Raw genomic sequence first — 23,610 nt, 5'->3', positions numbered from 1 at the left:
CACACACGTTGCAATAAACTAAAATGAAAAGTTTAAAATCAATACTTATGTAACTGAAAACAGCTCGACTTTGCTCATGATCTTACATGTCACTTGCACATGTAGCACATATTATTTGCTTCACTGGATGCTTTTTATGCTTCCATGTATGACTGACTGCAGCTGATGTGTCTGGGTCTAACATCCCCTTTAACCTTTCAATCCATACGTGTCTGCTGCTCTGCTGTGTCTGGAATACTAATGCTACAAATGCCAATGCAAATCAGGGACTAACAAAGACCAGTGCAAGACTGCTATGATAGCAAAGGGACAAAAGCACGTCTGCCTCTTTGCAGGACCGGCTTCTCACACACACACACACACACACACACACACACACACACACACACACACACACACACACACACACACACACACACACACACACACACACACACACACACACACACACACACACAGGTTCTTGCTCTAGCACTGTGCCTCCTGTCGGCGATAACAATGGTTTTGCGCCTGTGCTGTCAGCATCTTACTGAAAAGAGTCTGTCAACAACCTCTTTATGCAGCGCCTCTCAAACAATTTTAAGTGTGTTGAAGTGGAATTATTGTTGGATTTGCTAGAAATTATTCATGAAAACACCCCCACGTTCCAGACATATACTGAGGAAAATGTAAAGGAAACACATAAATATAAGGTGAAAATGAAAAACTGCGCGTGTGCCGCTTTAGCAGATAAAACACTACCGTACCATGTGTATCTGCTTGTTCCTCGTCTTCGTTCAGGTGAAGCTGATGACTTCTCTCGCTTTTCTCTCCTCTCCTGTTTTCATGGGCTGTTGGAGAGAAGCACAGCAGAAGGAGCACAGGTCAAGACTGAGGTAATGAGATGAATGAACAGTGAAGCAGCGGCGAAGAGAAAGAAAAGTGGTACATTTGTCTTGGTGCACGTAAGTCATCTGAGCAGAGTAAAAGAGCGAGAGCTTGGAAAAAAAAAAAACAGAAAAAACACAGAAAATAAAATTCTAGGACACTTAAAATGACCGAGTTTGCATTTATTATGTATGAAGCGCTCGCTCCCCGCAGTGCTCCAATCTAGGACTGTAACAGTGTTTTCTCTGTGTGAATTTTTCCACTTCTCTGCTGGAAGGCAAAATTAAACAGGGACAGAACAGGAAAATGCACTGCCTTTAGTCGCAGCAACCCAGACCAAAGTTCTGGGCAGGTAAAATTTTAATATCTGCCTCGAGGTATTAGAAACTGTGTATCTTCTCACTAATTAACTATCCTTTATTAGAAAACCCAACACACCACAATCTCCTCATGCAGTTTGCGACTTGACCTTGATGAGCATTTGAACTCATGCATTATTCACTGGAAGTAGAATACCTTGCTTTCTTACCGCACGTTGCTGGCTTTAACTGTCAGTGTAAGATACGTCTCCAGCCGAGTGTGTCTAATGAGCATAAATGCTTTAAACTTTTTCCTGTTTCTAAACTGCTTTGCCACAACTGTCTCCCAGCTGAAAATAATGATATCGCAATGAGAGCCAATTAAATTGGTGGTATTTCAGCCTCCATGTACAAAAATAGGCAGCAGCACAGTTTTGACTGACAGTACTTTGGAGCCAGTTTGAAAGCACTGGCACTGACAACTACCGCATCAAATATGGAGAGAGCTGCCTACGAAGACATGAACGGCAAGCGGCTGTTGCCACATTAGATGGTGAAATACAGGCAGGGTATTCTCATTCTGACAGAGGCTCGGGGATGGAGAATATCCCAAGAGTATTCTGGCTGATAGAGCCAGCCACATCATCCCGCAGACACACCATATTGCCAGCAGACATCAGATTCACCAGGACACAAAACCTAACTGACGTTGCCAGCCCCATATAGAATAGAAGGCGCTGATTGCATCTGGAAAAGGCAATCAAAGGCTGACTGAGGAGAGTGGACAAATCTGAGAAGTGGGGAGATGCACTGGAATGATACACTCCCTTATCTAAGCACCCTGAACTCAGACAATACAAGGTACACGTGCTCAGGAAATCATTAACATCCTTACAGTGGATACGCATGCATGGGCAGCCTTGTTGAGTGAGTCTTATAGAAAATATTCACCATATGGTTTAGCTCAGAGATCCCCAGGTAACGCAACACTGTAATCCTTTTCAGTTTTGCAGCAGATTATAACAAACAGCAGCATATATGTAAGTAACTCTCGTCATTACGGTTTGTAATCAGGTACAGAGCGGTCAGATTTTACCATGAAGCCTGTTGCAGTGGCAGTCTCTTTTGAACCCCTGTTTAGAGAGTTATTAGCCAGTGAAGAGCAACAGTGTTGAGGGTCTGCATTATTTTTTGGTTTCCATGGAAACCCTTCCATGGGAAAGTGGAGCACCAATAGGATCGCAGAGCCTCAATGAATCGCTTATGGGGGGGGTGCGAAGAGAGATCAGCGCAGGCGGCTGAGAAAGCACAACAATAGGACGAAACCTCGAGGGGAGGACTAGAAAGGCCAGGCCACTGAGGGTCCAACAAAGAGAACGAGTCAACACTAGAGAAAAGGTTTCATCTACATCCGCTCGATGACTTTCCTTTTAAAGGAAATCTCCCTTGCCAATTTGTCACTGACATTTAAGCGCCGAAGCCCTGTGGGCAGTTTAAACATCAAGGCAGCCACTAATTGATTAGTCTGTGCTGTTATTTCAGGCTCTGGCAATATTATTGCATCATCAACATCTATCTTGTGTGCAAGCCATCAGCACATGATAAATCACGTGCTTCAATACCACTCACAATAGAGATAGCAGGGGAAACTGTAGTATCATAATGCAGTAAGAATATACTCCTTATATAAACACTGCCCTCACCTTTCCAGGCATTTCTCAATACAGTCTAATATCCATGGCCATTCTGAGTGTCAGTGCTTACGCAGATAACCGCTGAAAGGGCTGAAAGGGAATTAGAACAAATTCATTTTGGTTGAAGCACCAGTACTTAGTGAGTACTTATGAACTATGGATATCAAGCTTCTATTCCCTCCTTTTTTTTGTTTTGTTTTTTTTAAAAACGAAATTGATGATTTTTGTGTGCATAAGGACAAATGCCTTCAATAAAAATGCTCAAAAGCCTCCGTATGTTACTGCCATTTGTCAGCTTCTCTGTCTCTTGCATCATCTGTGATGCCAGATTGATTCTTTTAAACATGCAGAAACCTCAAGAACTGAACAATGAACCCACCACAAAGTGCCAAAATCTGCAGTTCCTCCAATCGGCACTTGAGGCCAATTTCAAAAGTGAGTCAAACCAGATGGAGTCCGCTGTTAAAATGCATCACTTTATAGAAGAAAAAGACACATCTATAGCTTTGTACAAAGAAGCTTTTGGTCTCTATAACTAATACCCACCTTCATAAGAACTGTAAGGTGAGTTCATCTTTTCAATAACTCATCAAGTTGAAGCACAGCTCCCCCACAAAAACTGCTGCTGCTGAATGAAACTCTCTTTGAAAGCATCCTCACAAACAGCATCAAGGTGCGGTGCAGAAGCTGCACAGCTGCTGAGCAGAAGGACCTACACTGTTGGTGAAGACTGCCTAGCATGTGGTAGGGTTGGAGCTATGACACCACAGAGATGTCTACACTAACCGTCTGAAGAAGGCAAAAGCCTCAATTCAGACACTTTCCCCTCCGGTCAGCCTCGATTTGAACTTCAGCCATCAGGCAAACAGATAGACAAACAAATTAATACAGTCCCACACAAGCTGAGCTTCCCCCGAGCTATGGCCTTCATCACCCCCACCCAACCCCCCCATACACTAGAACAACATGCACTGACAATAACTTTCAGGACTATCTTTGCACCCCTATATAACCACTCCATCTTGAATAATAATCTATTTATGTTCATTTTTCCCGGTGAACATAGGAGAGATGGCAGTCTAAACATCGGTATACTTGTATAACAACAATAAAGTATTTTCGATTCCATTCAAACTTCACTAATGCTAAATGTTTGAGTTATTAGGGCCTGACAGCTTTGAGTGGCACTGACAGCTGTAGCTGCTAGCTGCCTGCGAGGCTTCACCACAGCTGAGTCACTGAACACAGTCGACCACATTGATTTTTAATAATCTAACATTACACGCATGACTTTCTGTGCTCATCCAAGACACGTTGATTTAATAACATTTTTTTAAGCACAGGCCAATTTGCATGTTAGGCAGGAAACCTTTTGTGACATGTCAGAAGTCAGAGCACAGCACCCAGTTTGAGCTGTGGCACTTCCTCTGAGGAAAGGAAGTGGAAAGGACAACAGTACAGGAATAGACAGTATTTCCATCTACACATTATAATTGGGTTTAACCTCAACTTCTCACTAATGATGACAAAGAGCAAACCCCTGAGCTTTACAAGGAACTCCAAATTTGGAGATAATAACCTAAGGGGCGGTTTACGGCTCAAATCCAACTTTCATAAAGACACTTAAAGGAAAAATCTACAGCTCTGGATGTCATTCCTCCCTGGTGATCTTTCGCCATATACATCAAACTCTAATATTACAGAAATGAGAAGGAGGCCACTTGCCGGCAGCTATACATCTCCTGAGCGTCCTCTTTAATGAGGGCAATGCTGAGGCAGAATTATCGCCTTACTCCATCTGGATTTATTGATCTAACAGTGCGAGTCAACTACCAGAGACAAAGATAAACCAGCACGATGGAGAAACAATCCCTGCACTGATCAGAGGGCATCCAACAGCTAATCACTCACCCTTTCCTCTCTGGCCACAGCAAACCCAATTCTTCTTTGTTCCTCACGCTACAGTAGGTGCTCCGGGGAGGTTACACGCGGGGCAAGAGCGTATTCATGCATTTGGGGTGCACTATTTTTCCAGCTAAAAGATGCAGACTGAACTCATTAAGCAAGCCTTGTGTTTTCTCAGTGTTAATCGCTTTGAGCTAAATGGGAACCTGATGAGAATGCAGCTCTTGGAAGTGTGTTTGGAGGGTGCTATTTTGATGTGGATGAAAGATGACACTGTGTCCAACCTCTGTGGCAAACATTAGCCAGGGCTCGTCTCTATTCGCCAGGTTTTTTCCGGCAGGAGCTTGTACCTCTCACCTCTGCAAAGAACAGCGAGACATGTCTTACACAGAGCCTTTCAGGTGTGCGACTTGCTTCTCTAAAAACACAACAGCAATTTCTCTCTTGTGACAAAGTGATGAAAAAAAAGCAGTTGAACTACTTATTTTCTTTAACCCATGCCTGTCTAACTTAACCAGCTGCTTTGTGCACCACCACACTTTCACCCTACTTCCCAGGCCCCCAAGTCTAGCCCTCTCCTTATCTCCGAGGAGCCAGGGGCCTGGGGAGGGGGCATCAAAATACCGCTTTGAAGTCAAGCGATTAAAGAGGAAACCTGTCGAATTGGGATGATGGGGCTAAGGTTGGGAGAGGAGGAGGATCAGTAAGAGGGACAGGAAAGGCTGTGAATACTGAGAGCTCGGGACCCATGGGACACAATTAAGAGGAAGGTTTTTTTAGTGAGGGTTACAAAAACACAGAAAGGATAGCAGCAGTGCACCCTTCCAAGCCAAGGTAAGAGTTCATTACTAGATACACAAAGGGGGAGGGGGCTGAGGCTGCTAAATCCAGTTTGTTCACCGCCAGAGGTGCGAGCTGTCGAACAGCCACAGGATAATCATTTTCCAACCCACAGAAATCCCTCAGTCAGTAAGTCTTGAGAACTGTGCAGAAGTGAGCTCAGGGAGCTTCAAATCTAAGAGGAATTTGGAAGAAAATCCAAGCTGCATGCACAGAGAGGAAGTTAGCACAGTTTTCATAAAGTGTTTCGTGTACACAAAAAGAAACAACGCCAGATCTGCGCTCAGTTCAAACTATTAGATCAGACTATTGTAGACATTTTTTTCATTAGTAGAGCTGTAACATGGGATGTATACTGATACAACTGATACCAATCCCATTATTGATTCCGTTTACTTTTTAGTTCTTGATTACCGTCCCTTTTTGATCTATGTGATCTCCAAGTCTATATACAGCATACAAACAGTGCTTGTTTGAGGTTTGTAAAAGTTTCATATCATTGTTTTGCTGCATGTAAGTCTTACAACAGCATGCCCGTACTGATGAAAGGAATTGATTAGCTGGAAGGCAAACGATTCTGATAGATTCTGATCGATTAGACCAGGGGTGCCCAATCCTGGTCCTCGAGAGCTACCGTCCTGCAGCTTTTAGATGCATCCTTGTTCCCACACACCTGAATCAAATGAATGGCTTGTTATCAGGCCCTTGCCAAACATGATGGCATGCTGAAGAGATCAAACCATTTGATTCAGCTGTGTTGGAGTAGGGATGCATCTAAAAGCTGCAGGACGGTAGCTCTCGAGGACCGGGATTGGGCACCCCTGGATTAGACCATTTGGAAACCATTCTCAGCTGGTTCCGATCACTAATTGTTGTTTTATTTATCAATCCCAGTTAAAGGTCCTAAAGCTCAATGCAGTGTCTGCACATTGATATTTTGAATCTTTGCAACAAAACCCAAAGCTTCTGAAAACATAAAATGAACACCATTTACTAACAATTTAAAATATGGAACTTTTGGCAGCGTCTCCTGAGTAACTGACAGCCTATTTTTTGTTGGTCACTTACAGCTATAGCAATGACAGCTTGTCAGTCAGCCTGCACATACAGATCAGGCTCGATGCTGCAAACAGAAGACCGTTTTACAAAATGATGTATTATGCATGTATAGAACAAATACAGATATCTGCTGCACCTAAGAGACTGAAATATATTATGAATCAGCTACATTTTGTACAACAGCGTATGATATCCTGACTCCCCCCGAAGCACGCTGTAGAAATATTGGCCCACTGTTGTCCTATACACCCAACAAGCTACTTTAAAAAAAAACAAAACAAAAAAAAAAACCAAAACATCTGGAAACCATTTCTAGGCTTCACTTAAATGTTTCTGCAATACCGTGAGGTAATAGTGTTTTTTGTATAGCTGTGAAGATCTGATTCCCTACATCTCTGAGAAGAGATGTAGAAATGGCAGAGAGAAACATCCTGTACCTGTGAGATTAGCTGCCATGGGATATGATCTTTCTCACCTTGACCTTTCTGTCAGCTGAAGCTCATGACTCTATTTAGTGGGTCATGAGCGGTAAACATCATAATGCAAAAGAGACACAAGAAGTGGAAGCAAGAATATGTGCGCAATGGGACCAGATGAAACTTATTTTCATGATTAAAACCAGGAGGAGGAGTGACTTGGACTCCTTCCTCTTCTGAAACGTCCATACGCTTGACAGGCTGTGCCAAGCCAGTGATGTTTTGCTTTTGTTAATCTGAATTTGCTCCATGGCCACTTTGTAACAGTTTGTACATCACACTGCCGCATGAATGAAAACAAAAACTTTTGGCACAACTAACGTATAAATCCCAAAAAGGAGCAATGTCTGGATCACTGCCTGGTACTTACAGCATCAGATCTGGTTCCAATTCTTAATGGTTTTCACTACATACCTTGGTGAACACACCCCAGTGAAGCTTCCTACTTCAGAAATAAGATGATGATGATGCACCGACTGACAAAAACTATTTTGTCGGCGTATTTTAAGTTCTAAAACCGCTGTTTGCAAGTTGTTGTTGTGTTCAAACAAGGGGAACAATGCTGTAAAGGCTGGGCTATAACAACACATGTTGGGCTTATTAGCGTGCAAACATGTGGGTCGCATTACTAAAGAAAAAGTACAAACACACACAGAGAAAGACTGCAGGACATCCTGATATATATCCAGGATCTGATGTCATTTTGATTTCATACCTCAAAGAGATGCTTAATGTGAACAAAAATAATCCAGATAACATAAATATACATACATTTTTGGCTCTCCTTTAGGTTTGTAAACACAGCAAAAACCCCTTGTTTACTATATTTATAAAAAAAAAGAAATATGCTTGAAGTTTATAATATTTTTTACATTTGCCTGCAATTAAGACTGTGACATGTTGGTTTCATCTTGCAGTAAATTATGTGAATGTCAAAACCTTTTGAGCCCAATTTATTGAGAAATAAAGAAAAACATTAGCCATTTCAGCATAAGCCAGTTAATCACAGCGTGGTTTGGCAGTTTTCTGCGGCTGACAAACACCGAGGCATTTATTCGGGTTGTCCAGCAGCTTTTTCCATCCATCAGACGCATGTTGGGAAAATTAAACATGGTTTTTAAAATAATCACACCCGGCAAAACCAGTTCAACATTTAATCTGTTAAGAGTTTTCATTTAGGTGAATTCAACAACGGCTTTAAATTGAAACTCCTAAACCAGAGACATGCAATACAAGCAACACAAATACTCCACATGCCTGATATGCAGCAGCACGTTATGACTCCTCCTCCTTCCAAGGAAAGATGGTAGCCTTCGTTTTTGTGGACTTTGCAGAGGGCTGGAGCAGTAAGGCAGGTGTCCCACTGGGTTATGAGAGCCAGAAGCTTTGCATCTGGATCATTTCCTCGGCACACAGGCTCCACACTGGGAACTCCTCATAAAGCTGCACATATGCCAAAGAACCCTGTATCCCTCAGAATTCCTCATCCATGTCAGCCTGTATGTGGCAGCTGCGGTAACAAGCAGCAGGTAACAAGCTGTGACAAACTCACAACTGAGAGCGACACATGCGTTTTGTCTCTCACACTGTCAAATATGCCTGCGCTAATAGCCAAATACCGTGGAAGTGTGTTTCAGCGTGAGCCAGAAAAAAAAAAAATCATTTTATCACCATGAGAGCAGGGTGCGATTCATGGCGGGAGGATTACTGGAGCAGCGGACGAATGATGAAACCTGGATAAAGTATAAGTACAAAGTGTGTGAGTAAGACTCCTGCTCACTGAAAAACCTTTCCACACCGGTTCACTCTACGCTCGATTCTCCTCGGACAAAGCTGAGAGATATCTGAATGAAAGAGGAAGCCAGGAAGGCAATGAAATGTGGAAAAAGAGGGGGAATGGAAGCTGGACTATTGCCACGGTCCAATCTCGTGAAAATGCAGAAGTGCTTTGAGAAACATTCCTTCAATAGGCCGAGGGAACCTAGTGAGACTCCTGACGATGAGGAGACGTCAGGAGAAATCATGCTTGGCTAAACACAAAAAGCACTCAGAGAAATGAGATTTAATCTGCTGATCTTAGAGTAAATTAGCCAGATGTAAACAGCCAGTGCCATTTGTGAGAAAGTTCACTTCCACAGTCCTGCTGCTTGGAAAAACGAAACACCAAATATCACCAATGAAATAAACTCTGCAAACACTGCTTTTTTCTTTTCTTTTTTTTTATTAAAGGTCAACATGAAACTTTCACAAGACACGGACATCACAAATGTGGGAATCTGAGGGTGAAGGTTAACAGGCCACACTGAAACACTTTCTCCCTGAGAATGATCTGCCTCCAGTCCTGAGATGTGGGAAAGGGAGTTTATGCAATTACATCACATTGATTTATGGGAGAGAGAGGAAAGATAGGGAGAGGATGGAAACTGAGCTGCTTGGAGAGGCTCCAAGATTAAGTCCCAGAAGAAACACAAGTCAATAGATTTACACCACAGAACATGATGGATCTGAGACAATCGTACGGGGAGGACTGCGGTCGTAGAAGCACGGGCAACACGGTGAGGTCAAACCCATCTGAAATTATTGGTTTCGATTTAAAACTAAAAAAAAAAAAAAACCAAAACGCTAAACTATGAAAACAGACATAATTGTAATGCAGACTCTTCTCTGCGAACCTGCTCATGGTTGCACACGCCAATAACAAGCTCAGAATAGCAATCACACCGCTGCTGATATACTTTTAATTCTCTCAACTCAACTGAACTCAAGCAGAGGGACTGATGCAGATGCTGCTGATGCCGTCTTGAGTATTAATTGGGATGGTGACGAAATTGTGAGTAATGCGCTCAAGCGTGCACTGCAGCTTTTGTGGGGTAGCACAGGCTAACAGTTATAAATAAATAGTCCACTTAGTGCTCCCACAGTCCTGAAACAGGACCACAGGAGTGACCACCGCTGGGATATTTATGGCGAAACACATTACAGATTATGTGTTTATTTAAACGTCTGACTGATTTTAAAATGAAAAAAAAAAAAAAAAAGACTGTGATGCACATTCAGCAATCCTGCGAGCTGAAGCAGAGGAGTACTGCAGATCAAAGGTATCCAAGGGGTCTGTTATATAGTCTTAACAACAACAAAAATATATCTACAAACAGCTGCAAACAACATTTAAGCCTAGAGAACAAATATAAGATGCAACTCATTACTTTTCACGGCGTGGGACTTGTGTTTATGTGAGCCACCAAATGGTGAAGAGATGAACAAAGCAGAGGGAGATTACAGATGATATCCCGTATAATGAGCTGTGGTGATGCAGGAGGAGATATGGAACGCTTTCTTTTCTTTCCTTTTTTTTCTTTAAAGTTGCTGTCTGCAAAGTCTTGAGCTTCTTGGAAGCACAACACACATTTGGCTCAAGCCAAAAGCAACAGGATAAATATATAGACACACGGAGCTGACCAAATATTTGAAGGGGGGTGTTTTGAAAGCTCAGTGTATAGACTCCACGGCCGCACCCGATGTGGCAAATAGCTCACCCTGAGATGTTTTGAGTGAGGAAAGGGTAGACATCTGTTCCTTATTTTAAAAAAAAAAAAAAAAAAAAAAAAAAAAAAAAAAAGGGGGGGGGGGGCTTGTCCATTTCCAAAGTGCCTGCAAAGATAAGCAAAAGTGGTTGTGATAACTGCCCGCTATATTGGCTTTCCTCTGCCTCATTGTTTCTTTTGTGAGACCAAATTTTAAGCATTAAAAGGAATTCATCTAAAAGCTGTTTTATCTTTGTTAAATCCTGTTTTGTCATCTGTCCAATTAAAGCAGCAGTCTGGAGCCAGCAGCAGAACCACCATTTTTTTTTTTTTAAGCTAAAAAGAACCTTTACACGTCCAGGGGTTTTCACAGACACCCACAAAATTACTTTGGCTTCATAGTCGATGCCGAGAGATTTCATATGGGATCTGCCTCCTGCCAAGCGTTATCGGGAAAGACGATCTGGCAAGCGATCCTCCGGGGTGCAAACTCTTGGAAAATTGCCTGAGCTGTCTGTTTTGTCCTCAAACACTTCACACTTGTGAGCGTCACAACCAGGTGGTCAAGAGTACATTGGACCACTGTGCGAGCAGCCTGTCATCTTGACGTGAGACGAGTGACAAAACGAGCGGGAAGCCAGCCAAGCTCACCTGATGTTCCACTGAGGGGGGGAAAAAAAATCTCCAAGTGTGTCTGATCTGGGGGGGGGGGGGGGTGTTCTCGCTTTTTGAACATTTAAATCGATGAGCACTGCAGCCAATTTGATTTCACATACTGGAGACACCTGTCCTGCCTGTGCTATCTTTGACAAACACACGTGAAGGTGATCCCTGGATGCTGGTGTCAGAAATGTTGGAATCAAACACATTTTCATAAAAATATCAAATGCTTTAATATTACTTTAAATAATTAAACAGTGGCCAGCTTTTTCAATTCCACAGACTCTCTTCTCAAGCTTCAAAGCAAAGAAGCAACAGAGAGTTACGGATTAAGGAAAAGGGAATTATGCTTCATGGTTTGCCTGTGTTTACCCTAATAACTATTAGTGAATAAAAACTATTTTACCATGAAGAACTACAAAAGAAAAAAGAGATCTATTTTCTTCTTAGAAAACGCATGACTTCTTAAGAATTCCTCTTGGAAGTTGCAAAGCCACAGAGAATATTAAATGCAGCACATTTCCTTCATACTAATGGTGTGGTTTGCTTGTGGCTGCAACACATCAGCTGGGGTTGACGTACCGTTTGCCCAAAGGACAGAGGCCGGGTTTTAGTGCACTGACCCATGAATGCTGTCTCGAGCACGCCGCACTTTTAAAGAGGCAGCAGGTTAAAAATTTCATAAAGCGCCATGAAAAAGTCATGAGGCAGCAGTGCGTACCGTCTTTGCCGTCTAATTGTTTTCGCCTTTGAGGAGTAAAAATAACAGTCTACACCGTGTACATCTGATCTGCTGTTAAAAGGCAATTATTCAGTCAGACGTGAAGGGGGCAGACGTTCAGCACGCAGGGAGGCTGTCCAAGAACCATCACTACTATCTTCACACAGGCCTACTCTGGATTGCTGGAGGATGCTGGTTCACTTGGACAACCTCAGTTGGCTTTGAGGGATACATTGCGAGCAACAGTTCAGCTTCAGTTTTCAACCACATGTAGTCCAACAGTGCGACTGTGTGCAATAAACAAGGACGACGCTGAAGGGAAGCTAAATCCGGCAAGGAGCACACCTGTGTCACACTCGTAAGACGCTCCATAACCTCAGGCGACAAAACGTTATTGCACGAGTAAAGCGAATCACAAGCAAGCCTGCAAAATGTAAACAGAAAACAGCGGAGGCAGACGCCCGCCACATAAACTGCCACGACTTTTAAAGATTTTCACTTTCCTGTTAACAAGCTCGAGGTAAATGCAGTCGTCTCTCTCAGAGGCTTGTGATCATGGTGGGAGAGAGACCGTTATTTGCCCCCCCCCCCCACAAGTTTCCCCAGGTACAGCTTCTAACCTGCTGCGAGCTTCTTTTTTTTTCTTTAATTAGAAAAAACCGATCTGTGGCCTTGATGCCCTGGAAGCTAACAGGGAGCCCGTATGTCTAATAGACCTGTGGCAAGTCTGACCCTGTGGGAGGGCCTGTAACATTGCTGTTATTCCACAGGAGCTACAGGGGGGAGCAGCACTGTGGACGAGGTGTGTGGGCTATAAAGACAGCAAAGCCAGCCAGCTGACAGGAAAAGGGACTGAAACGTGAATATGAACGCACATAATCAGTTTGCAGTGAAAGAATCACATTAGCCTACTTACGTCTCTTGAAGTTTACAACGTTTTCTTCCAGGTTAAAATAAAGAAATCTCTGCTTAGCTAAGGTTCCCCCCCTGTGCGATTCAAAACATTTCACCCACATTCAAGCAGATATGAAAGACATATGCAGTAAATATGAAGCAACCCCATTTTCCACTAGAGTTGTAGCAGCAGCACCCAGGCTGCAGGGGTGTGTGTGTCTGTGTGTGTGGGGGGGGGGGGGGGGGGGGGGGGGGGGGGGGGAGAGCTTCATGTGCACTTGTGGTTTTGTATTTGAGGTTTGTATGGGTATAACTGACTGGAACAGCAAAGTGTTATTAACAGACCGGGATGCAAACCCATATCACGCTGAATATAAATCTCCAAAAAGCACTCTATAATTCAGCCACTTTGGAAAAGCAACAGACAGCAAACAAGACGACGTCACACACCAACCAAGCGTCCGCTCTGTATCATTAAACCTGATGCGACTCCACCCTCACCGCTTTGTTTCCCCGACTTCCAATCAGAATGTAAATGTTTGAAAAAGTGAGTTAATGAGGTATCATCCAGCACCAACATGCCTTTAATTTGTTTACAGTGATAATGACCTAATTATCTGGGTCATCATTAACAACCTGCTGTCCATCCCTACGATAATTTGTACGCTCTAAATTGCCAAATCAATTTCTGACAAGAGCAAGTGTGTTTGTATTTGCAAGCAACAATTATCATATCACATTATACTGTGTAGCCCGTCGTCAGTGATTAAAAATAAACAGGGATATTTACAGCCGCTCAGATCCCCTGTAGGCAGAGGAAATAAAAAGCACCGTGCTGAATATGGAATAAAATAGGGCACATTTTAAAAGCCTGTGATGACTAATAGGGGTACTCTTGTAATGCTATGGCCTTTTTATCCAAAAACCTGGATGCACAGAGTGCGAGCACTCGAGGAAAAGAACCTACAGAAAGAGGAGATTTGGGACGCAGTTGTGGTTGAAGCAACAGAAAAAAGGAGGAGAAAAAAAAAGACCAGAAGCTGGGAGAGAGTCCCATTTCATCAGAAAAAATGCCTGAGTCAGGAGCAGAGAACCATTAGGCCCAGTGAGTCACAGGGAGAGGCTGTGAAAACAGATCTGAACTGAGTGCAGCTCCCAGTACCATCCTCAAAAAGCAGCCAAAGAGTACAACAGTGGCCTTAAACGAAGTGCGATGGGTTTTCATGTCCGCTGATGTCTCCTTATCAGTACATCTACTCAGATAATGCGCTCATGCTAGCCACAGACTGCTAATGTGCTTCAAGGATGCTCAATTAAATGCATAAGGGACTGCAGGAACTTTCTAAAGTTTGCAATTTTATGTGCAATTAGAAATAAAACAGCTGGTACACTGGTTGGTAAGAGGTTTTATTTGACTCAAAATAAAACAATAAAACACATATATTGGCTGGGAAAGTATTGTTTTTTGTTCAATTTTCTGTTGCTACCTACAGATGAGTAAATATAACTTAAGCTGCTCTGTCTGATATCCTTTTTACTCACTGCAATGATGCTCAGTCTTCAGTTTGCCTTGTTGCTTGGATGCAGATGTAGTGACTTTGCATCCGATTTAAAGGCTTTAAAAGCCTCACAAAAAATGGATGACCAGGATTGCATTTTGCAAGCAAGTCTTGCTCTCCTGGCACAGCAATGTTTTCCTTGCCTTCTCTCTGGGTGGTGAGCACTGGTGCACCGAGTCAGAGAACAATAAAAAAAAAAAGAAGTATGAAATATATTCTTCTTCTGTGTGTTTGAGTGAAAAATCTACATTCATGTTGAAATTGCAGATGTGATCTTAACTCCTGTACACCAGCAGATACTTATTATTTTTCGCTATCGATTACCATTGAAGCTTGATCAGAAAAACTTAGTGAATAACTGACTGATGACTGGCATTGATGACTCACTTCAGCTCTATAATTGCACAATTTCCAATTCTCACATCACCGCTGAGAGTCAAACACACAGTGAAGAATGCTTGAAACACAACACTGGAGCTGAAGTGGACAATCAGAGTGACGCTTTTGCACATTGTGCAAACAGAGAAACATGGTGGAGTCTTACAATGGAGAGTTTTCCCATTGTTGTAGAAAATGGGTTATTCTTCCTGTAACACACTTCTTTCCTTCCTCATTGATTCGTAAGCAGTGTATAATCCCCCCCCATTTGAGTTGCCTAATGAATCATGTGAGCACAGGGGCTTTATCACAATGTACAACAGCGAGTGAGTCGTTTCTGCAAAAGAAGACAAGAAACAGTTTAAAAAGGGAGGCCAAAAGTCATCTACAGTGAGAAAGAGCCAGCGTTAGGCAGAGAGCGTGGAGAACAATCGCATCCGTAAAATGAACTCTTCCTCTCTGGTACTATTTGATTATCAGCCCAGTGAGCCGGCACTGAACCCAATGTGAGCGAGCCCAGCCGCAAACACAAAACAAATGCCTCCCTTTTACACACCTAAAGCAAAGAAAACTTGTGAGGCACTCTGCTGTACCTTTGCTACAATGCTTTCTGCATCAGCGACGTGCTTAAACTTAAACATCATTCAGTACAACCAAGTCGCTCCACTCTCTGAAGCCAGGCAGATAATCTCACCGTGTCACATACCTAGACTCCTGGTCTGCCTAAGCCCCTCTCTCAGCTTTAACTACATCTGGGGGTGGGGGGGATGAATAGACCACAAGGTGATGAAGAAACCTCCCGGCTAAAGCACAGGGGATTTAGCAAGTATGCTCGCTCTGTGTAATAACTCGCGGTTCCTCACCAGTAGCCTTTAATGGCCACCTGAGTGAAATGGTTTATTAATTCTGAAAAACATTATGCAGAAGGAAAGATGGCTTGAGGGCGGGGTTGGTGAGGGGAAGCAGGGGGGAGACTTTGAGATATTTGAACAATCTGAAACGTGGCTGAGAGTGCCCTCAACTAAGAGCCATAAGCCTATTGGAGAGCCTGCTATCTGCTGAGGCCAGCTTGCCACATACATACCTTTTACCTCATTACCTGCTCTGCACAGCCATTATTGAGGGAAATAGGGTGAACGCTAGATAAGCACAAAGAATTCTTGGGCTGAGCACAAACAGACGTCCTGCTTCCTCCAGATAAAAACGGAAGAGGCCCCTTCAACTTCCTGCTCTCAGCGAAGTGTGGAGCTGCCAACTGCCCCATGTTTAGGTCACTCTCTGCTTCCTGGTGCACATGGAGACACACCGGGGACACAGGAGTGCACGATTGTGTGTTCATGCAGAAACATGACTCGACAGCAAGCTAAGACTGAATTTATATTCACGTTGATTGGTACTTTATAATATTTATAATTATATGCATCTCAAATAAACAGTTTATATGCACTATGATGTAGCAAAACCTTTTAGGTGTGTTGTGTTTCCAACACACCTTTGTTCTAACAAGCAACTGCACTCGTGAGGTATCCAGAATTAGCATATAAACACATACAATCATCAAATATAAAATTATAAAGTCCCCTTAGAAGGATATGCAAGCGTTTAAAATACTTGCTTAACCATACTAATGCTTAACAATTTCCATGTCTCTTTTTCGCTATGGCAACATTTACAGTATAAACAATTTACTGTGTCTACTTGCTGCTACAGCTTTGACACAACACTTTCTCACTCCTGACCAAAATTTGTTGATACCCGATGCAAACTCTTTCCTCGATCCAGATGGATGTTGTTAATCAAAGAGTTTGAATGCCTAGATGATTATTTTTACACTTTCCTTTTCCATTTTTCCTCCAGTTGTTTGGTCAGGATCACGGTTCAGGTTAAAACACCCAATTATGACACACTTCACCAGACAAAGTTTTCTGATTTGCAACGAGCTTCTCTCCAAGCAACGACAGCAGCACAGCAAATTTGAGTCTCAAAGCATCTACTCCAGAGGTTTAGGGACTGAGTCAATCCTACTGGAGAATCTTGCACATTGAAAAATGATTTAAAAAGGGATATGCCTTAGACTGCTTCCCCAGCGACTAATACCCAAGAACAAAACAGAAAATGGAAGCGTGAACGGATGAAGGTTGAAGATGATGGGGAGGGTAGCTAAACCCTAGAAAACCCAAGAATGTGCAATACCGCTGGTCAATACTGCAATAAAGATTTGGCTTTTTAAAGATGGTGCATATTAGCTGTTCACTTCCTTATAAAAGCTAAGTATAGGTCAATCAAGAATGTAAATAATCTGGTACGAACAAGGTTAAATGTTGCCGTGCCTGGCACATTTAAAGAGAATAACATTTTTCCTATTCTAATTAAGGGCAGCCTCATCTGAGGAGGTTAATGTGTAAATTCATATTGGAGTGTGGATGAAAGTACCATTTATTGCGCATCGCCGGACAAGATAAGAGCTGTTGTTTGTGCTTGCTTCTTCGCTCTCCAAAATGTCTCATCAGACACTTGTGATCTCAACATGCTTGTTTTGGCCTGCCACAGTTTCAGGCGTCCTCAGCGAGAGGAAGTAGTGGGCTTCACTGACCTCGTACGCTCATTTTTCTACCGAGCTTTGCTGCGTTTTGCTTTCACGGAGGAGCAAAGTTTTCCACCTCGGCTTTATATTTTAGCAGAGCTGTGTTGTGATCAAACTTCTAGCGGAAAAACTGCCCTCAGCAGAGAACATCAAAACACGCCGGTTTGGACATTCAAGCGCAGACGTGGCCCGTACACCAACACGCACCTTCGCTGCTTTTAAACAGCTGATGAAAAATACACCTTTCAGAAAGTAAATTATTTCTGCCAGCTGAAAAGCAAATTTCATTTTCTCCTGTCTCTCGACAACAAAGATGCCGAACCCATTACAGGCCGGGGCCTCTGCATCACACACATTAAATGAAGGGTCCTCTAGCAATCGAAAAAAGCAATTTTCTCATTGAGCCAATAGATACTCCATTTAGTTCCGGGATCTCTACGGACCACTGCTGCTGTAGTGAGGCTGATACAGGGGAAAGCGAGTGTAGAGTGATGACCCAGCCTCATTTTCCCTGTGCCTCCGCTGCTCTGAACTCATCAATATACAGACGTGTACTGCAAACTGTGTAAGGGCAGAACGAAGAAAGGTACGATGAGAAAGGATGGGAACGAGATGAAGAAGGAAAAATAGATTAGATGCAACAGACGGAGAGAGAAAGAGAAGATGGAAGGAGGTTATGGTGAGGCATAGTGAATCAGGAATGTAAACTCAGGGTCGGTGATCAGCCTCCCCACCCCGTCATTTGCATGCACATCAGCTGATATTAAAGAAAGAGAGAAAGAGTGAAACAGGAGGGGACGGAGAGAAATCAGAGGCACCCAACCATGTGGAACCGCAGACTGATTAATTTCAGGCCTTTAATGAGCGATGCACTGCCAGGCCAGGCGGCATCAAGTCAGTCACCCCATCTTCACAGCGGGAGCTGCCATACACTACAATTCACACTTCCCCATCTCTGCCAAGGACTGAATGACACAGGAGCAGAGAACTCACCACACTTCCTCTCCCTCTTTCCATCTCGCCTTCTCTCTCCTATTAATGTGTTTTTGCTGTTCACTTCAGCGCTGGCGCATAAACGTGTGATTAAAAGCAACACATTATCAGAGGCACTATTAAAACGAGTGCACTGATCACCGGTGGCAAGTCTCACACCAGGTGTTCTCTGTCTGTAGGTGGAATAAATATCAGCCGGGCACGCCGGAGACTTGAGTCTACTCAAACATGTTCCCATCTAATTGCTGTCCTCCGGAGTCTGCATTGTTGCTGCTAACCTTTATTCCCCGTATAAATTACACTGTAGGTTTGCTGACATTTGTACTTGTATTGGAAACATCGCTGAGCAAAAAAACAATTTCTATTTTCCAACACTCATGTGAATCAAGCTGAGGAGAGAAAGGCTTCAGGCGGAGTTTAGTCATCCGTGTTGGCTGCTGCTCCAAAAGCATCAATACTACTGTTTCTTTTCCCCCCTTCCTCCTCCTCCTCTTTCTTTCTGTCTTTTTTTTTTTTTTTTTTTTTTTTTTTGACAAGGCAAATGTTCATCCGCAACATGGTGAACAAACATGCCTCTGTTCCCAGTTTCTGTGCTTCTTCTCCAGCCACCAGCTCACATTCATCTGATTTGTAGGGGGGAGAAAATGATAATAAAGAAAATAAATAAGGTGGAACAAAGAGCAGGCAGCAGAAAGAGAGACGGAGAGAGAGAAATCTTCACATGAGGCAGCAGTATAGTGGAGCTCAGCTCATTTATCAAGACAGAAGCTGATTTGTCAGTCTGTCCAAGCTGCTGGGGCGTGATATGATTCTGCTTTCTCCTGACACACTGTACCAGCCTCGGGGAGACATGGGCCCGGCAGTGACTTTAACTTGAGGCGAGAGAGCCCAGCAGACCACGCTCACCTGGACACACCGGTGAGCGTGTTAATGGGTCCCTTGGAGCCAATCTCCTTGGGCAAAATCTGATTATAACCCGATTCCCAGCTGTTACACTCAGTGACAGATGTTTTGAGTTTCTCACTGCATACTGAGTGAGTTAGAACGTCAACTTTTCACTCTATCCAACTTATCAGTTTAAAAACAAAAACAGCCCAAGTTTACTAGGAAAAGCCACAAGTACGGGACTTTCCTAAGAGTGCCGGATTTGCCCTTTCAGTCTCTGAGTATTTCATGTCTGGTCCAGAGGAGCTCTGACAGACAGAAACATGGAGGAGGTGATTTTGGATGATGCATCCCTCTGATTAACGCGAACTGACAGTGAACTCCTGCCCTACAACGAAGGTAGCGCCATGAGAGACATCCATTTGGTGGCTCCATAAGTCTCTGCAGACAGCCTGCCCGTTTTTTAGCTGGACCCCCGTGGGAAGAAAGCCAGCTTGGAGACTGACAGACGTCGCTCTGGACTGCCCCTGCTGTCAGGTTTCTCACACTATAACCCACAATTAAATGAAAAGATTGAACTACTTTCAAAGAATGTAGATATGCATCGATGCATTTTTTTTCTGCATCTCTAAAAGACGAAAGAGAGATCTGACCCGTGGTTAAAGAGGTTTTAACAACCCAATAAACGACTTAAACAATTAACAAGCGCGCTCCTGCTCGTGTCACTTCTTGCGAGGCATTTCATTTCTGCTCCTTGTTTGATGTGAAAATTAAACTCTCCGCAACAAAGTAGCTTCTGCAGAAATCAAACAGTGCGCACACAACAACACCCCTCACACCACCACCCATTAGACAATTAGACACGCTGTTGAAAATAATGACTCAGTTCAACGAGGCAGTCACGAAATTCTCTTTTAAATCTTTTGCCTCGGTGCGTAACATTTGAGTTGGAGACACTTCTGAAGAGCAGTTTCTTACCTCAGTGCCGAAACCTCTGGCTGTGACACGCTGTTTTCGCTGCTACTCACAGCCTATTTCTGAGAGCTGCTACTACTGATTGCAACCTACGTATTCAGGTGAAACAAAACCAAAAAGAAAAGAAAAGAAAAAAAAGGAAAGGCGGAATCAGCTGGGATGTCCACTGGAGTGAAACGTGCCCAACGGCGTCCAACTGTGAAAAAAGATCCACCACTACGAGATCGGCGATCCCAATTTAGACCCGCACGCAGTGTTTGGGGGAAGATTGGTATGCAAACAGTTTTCTGAACTCACTGAAAGCTGAGCGGCTCATACAGCTGCCTGCTCTGCTCCGGAGGGCGGAGACTCCGGACCACATACACGCCTCGAGTTTACGCTCACTGTGTTGTTTGTGCGTGTGTGGCAAAACGCAGCAGAAACGTGCGTTTACCAGCTTAATGGAAAGCATCAATCTGTCAAAATTAGGTGTAAGAACAGATGGGTGGTGTAATACATATCGCCAAATATGCCCTCCCCCCAAGTATTTTAATAATAATAATAATAATAATAATAATAATAATAATAATCATAATAATCATAATCATAATAATAATCATAATAATAATAATAATTAAGCTAGTACCGATCAATCAGTTCTTGAAAAGTTCATTAGTCACACATTCATTCAAATACCACCAAACACAAGTGTAATCAACTGTAATAACGGCCCCAGACCCCGACCCCCTGCTTAGATTTGGTCTCCACTAAGTTGTTTCTACCTGGTTTCCAAACTTTGGGGAACTCTGGATCTCTTAGGTTTTGTTCATTTATATTCAACCTTTATTGAACTCAGAATTGGAGCTGCTGAGTTCAATAACTGATTAGGCCTAGTCCATCTAAAGAAAATCATAATTTTTAATGGGTAATTAATTGTTTAAGTCTTTAAATAGGAGGGGGAAATGCAAGGAACCTTCTCTGTGTCTCATAGTTTAAAAATAAATAAAATATAAACGCAAACTGGGTGTGGGAAAGATAATTTACACACTTATCTGTATTGAAAATAAGTTGCAGCACTAGGCATGATTCAAATAATCACTTCTGCAGCTTGTGGTTAGCAGAGAAATGGCTTATAAAGTTGCTGGGTTGCTGGATAAAATGATCATAATGTTTGCAATCATCCCTTGTAAAGGAAAACCGTCCGCTCAGTGTCTTTTTTGCACAGATGAGGGACTCTGTGGTTCCCTATCTAACATTACAGGGTTTTTATCTTATACTATATAGCATCTTGAGATTGCTGCTGTTGTGATCTGATGCTATATAAATAAAACTGAATTGAATGCCGTCAACACTTTGGGGGAAACTAACAAAATTCCACAGCACAGAACAATATACTGCTTCTAGCGAGTACCCCAAGGCATACAGGAATATTATCTTTATGAGACTAACGAGTATGGGTTCCTTTGAAGCACTGTTGATGACAGTCACAGATAAGCAACAACTTACACATAGGCAGCTGATAGTTATTGTTTGTCCCTTGTTAATTATTCATGCTGTGTGACTCTCTCACCAGCCAGAAAACAAGGCGAGTGCTTTTGTTCCAGGTTTGGGGGCGTGGGGGGTTGAGCTTGAAGTGTTTTCTATCCCTCTGTGCTCCTCGTGTCACCAAATCTACTACAGATGGAGAGCAAGATAAGCGCTCCGGAGACTGATCTTTTTTGCCCACTCCTCTAAGGTCATGACACTGACATTCCCACTGGCACATGTGATACCTCCAACCCCCAGTCTCCTGACTCTTTGCTCATTGGCTCTCGGGACACGTCTATTATTTTAAATGTATTTCTAATGTTAAAAACAACAACAGCAAAAAAAAAGAAAAGAAAAGACATCCAGCGACTTAATGTGAAGTTTGGAGGAGGGCAAAGATTAGCTTATGGAAAGGCTGGATTCAATAGCTCTTCGGGGTTCAGGCGTAGGGCGAGTAAAGAGAGGTATATCTGGAATGATTTGGCTGCAGAGAGAACAGCTGTGAGGTATTTTCCTTTTGGCTCCTTGGGTATTTTCAGAGGGCTCAGAGTAAAGAAAAGCTGAAGTGAATCACTGACTAAACAGCCCCACTCCCATCTGAGCGCTCACATGGTTCACTGGCGATGGGAGATGTGCACTCTTTAAGCTCTGACACGGTTCAGTTGAGTGATTATTTGTTCTTTTCTTAGCTAATCAGTGATTGATCAACGAATGTACTGATCTGTTGTCCACATGATGCAGCGCGCCAGTCACAGTCAATACACAGCCACAAAATTGGATTACAGTCTCGGGTTTTGACCTTTATTTGATGGCCTAAGTCGGATTGTAATGGCTTAGAGTGACATTTTATCCCCCCCAATACAAAAGAAAATCCAGGAAGTTATTTGTTCTCGAAACTCCAAGTCATATTTAAGGTGCTTCAGATGGAAACTGGTGCAATTAACCATTTATTTGTTTATCATTGCTGAGAGTTTCCAGCTAAGTCATGTGCATGTTAAACTGTTTAGAATTTGGATTGAAAGCAGACTTCATTACTGTTTCTCCTCCATCCATGCAGCTGCCAGTGAAATTTACTTTTGTGTCCATGGTAATCACATAAGATGCACATGACACTCGCAGGTAGAACTATCTCAGCCTATAGGCAGCTCCTCATATGCACATCCTTATCGCACACATACCCATTTAATTCAATTTACACTGCCGGCACTTCAATTTCACACACATAGCATCATAACACATGCTATCTCATTAAACAGGCCATGGCCATGCTTCACAAGCTCACACAAAGTGGGACTCATTGTTATGTACACACAGAGACATGCATAAGCACACACAGGGGATGGAGTCTGAAGGAATTTCCCCAGCAACGGCATAGGAGTAATTTAATTTACCGCATTTTGTGTTAATGCAATGCTGTCTTGTTTTCTCTTTAAATGTTTTGCAGCATGAAAATATCAAGTCCTTATGAGCAAAGGATGAAATATCACCATTGTGTAGCCACTGGAGGGAGAAAATAATGCTCCTACACTTCAGCAGCACATTTTAAAGCCGGAAAATCTGTGAATGTTTCTGCTTGAACAATCATTTCAGCCATTAATCAATACATAGAGAGTGACAATTTGTTTTCTATCGATCAGCTAATCAATAGGGTAATTGTTTGTGTTCTAGAGGTTGGCTAAATATGTAGCTAGAGTCAAGGGGCCAATAACTTGGAGGGGTAGGATCACATAGGTTTATACTTCTTCCTATTCCTTTTAGGAGTTACTTATATGCAGATGCATGGTTAATATA

At 42.9% G+C, this 23,610-nt stretch overlaps 1 protein-coding gene across 1 annotated transcript in view; it reads right to left on the bottom strand.

Annotated features, from left to right (window-relative positions):
* The window catches only part of tspan18b (tetraspanin 18b), a 35,784-nt gene extending 15,156 nt beyond the window's left edge, over positions 1-20,628 (bottom strand). The window contains exons 1-2 of the mRNA XM_080875481.1: positions 20,317-20,628; positions 747-830 (exon numbers count right to left, since the gene is read on the bottom strand). Coding sequence (XP_080731607.1) covers positions 747-749 — 3 coding nt within the window. The 5' untranslated portion in view covers positions 750-830; positions 20,317-20,628. The remainder of the gene's footprint in view (positions 1-746; positions 831-20,316) is intronic.
* Between the last annotated feature and the right edge of the window lie 2,982 nt (positions 20,629-23,610).

Source organism: Rhamphochromis sp. 'chilingali', assembly GCF_963969265.1.
Source record: "Rhamphochromis sp. 'chilingali' genome assembly, chromosome: 2".
Classification (NCBI taxonomy): domain Eukaryota; kingdom Metazoa; phylum Chordata; class Actinopteri; order Cichliformes; family Cichlidae; genus Rhamphochromis; species Rhamphochromis sp. 'chilingali'.
The sequence above is the reverse complement of the archived record's forward strand: the minus strand, read 5'-3'. Positions and strand labels throughout refer to the sequence as shown.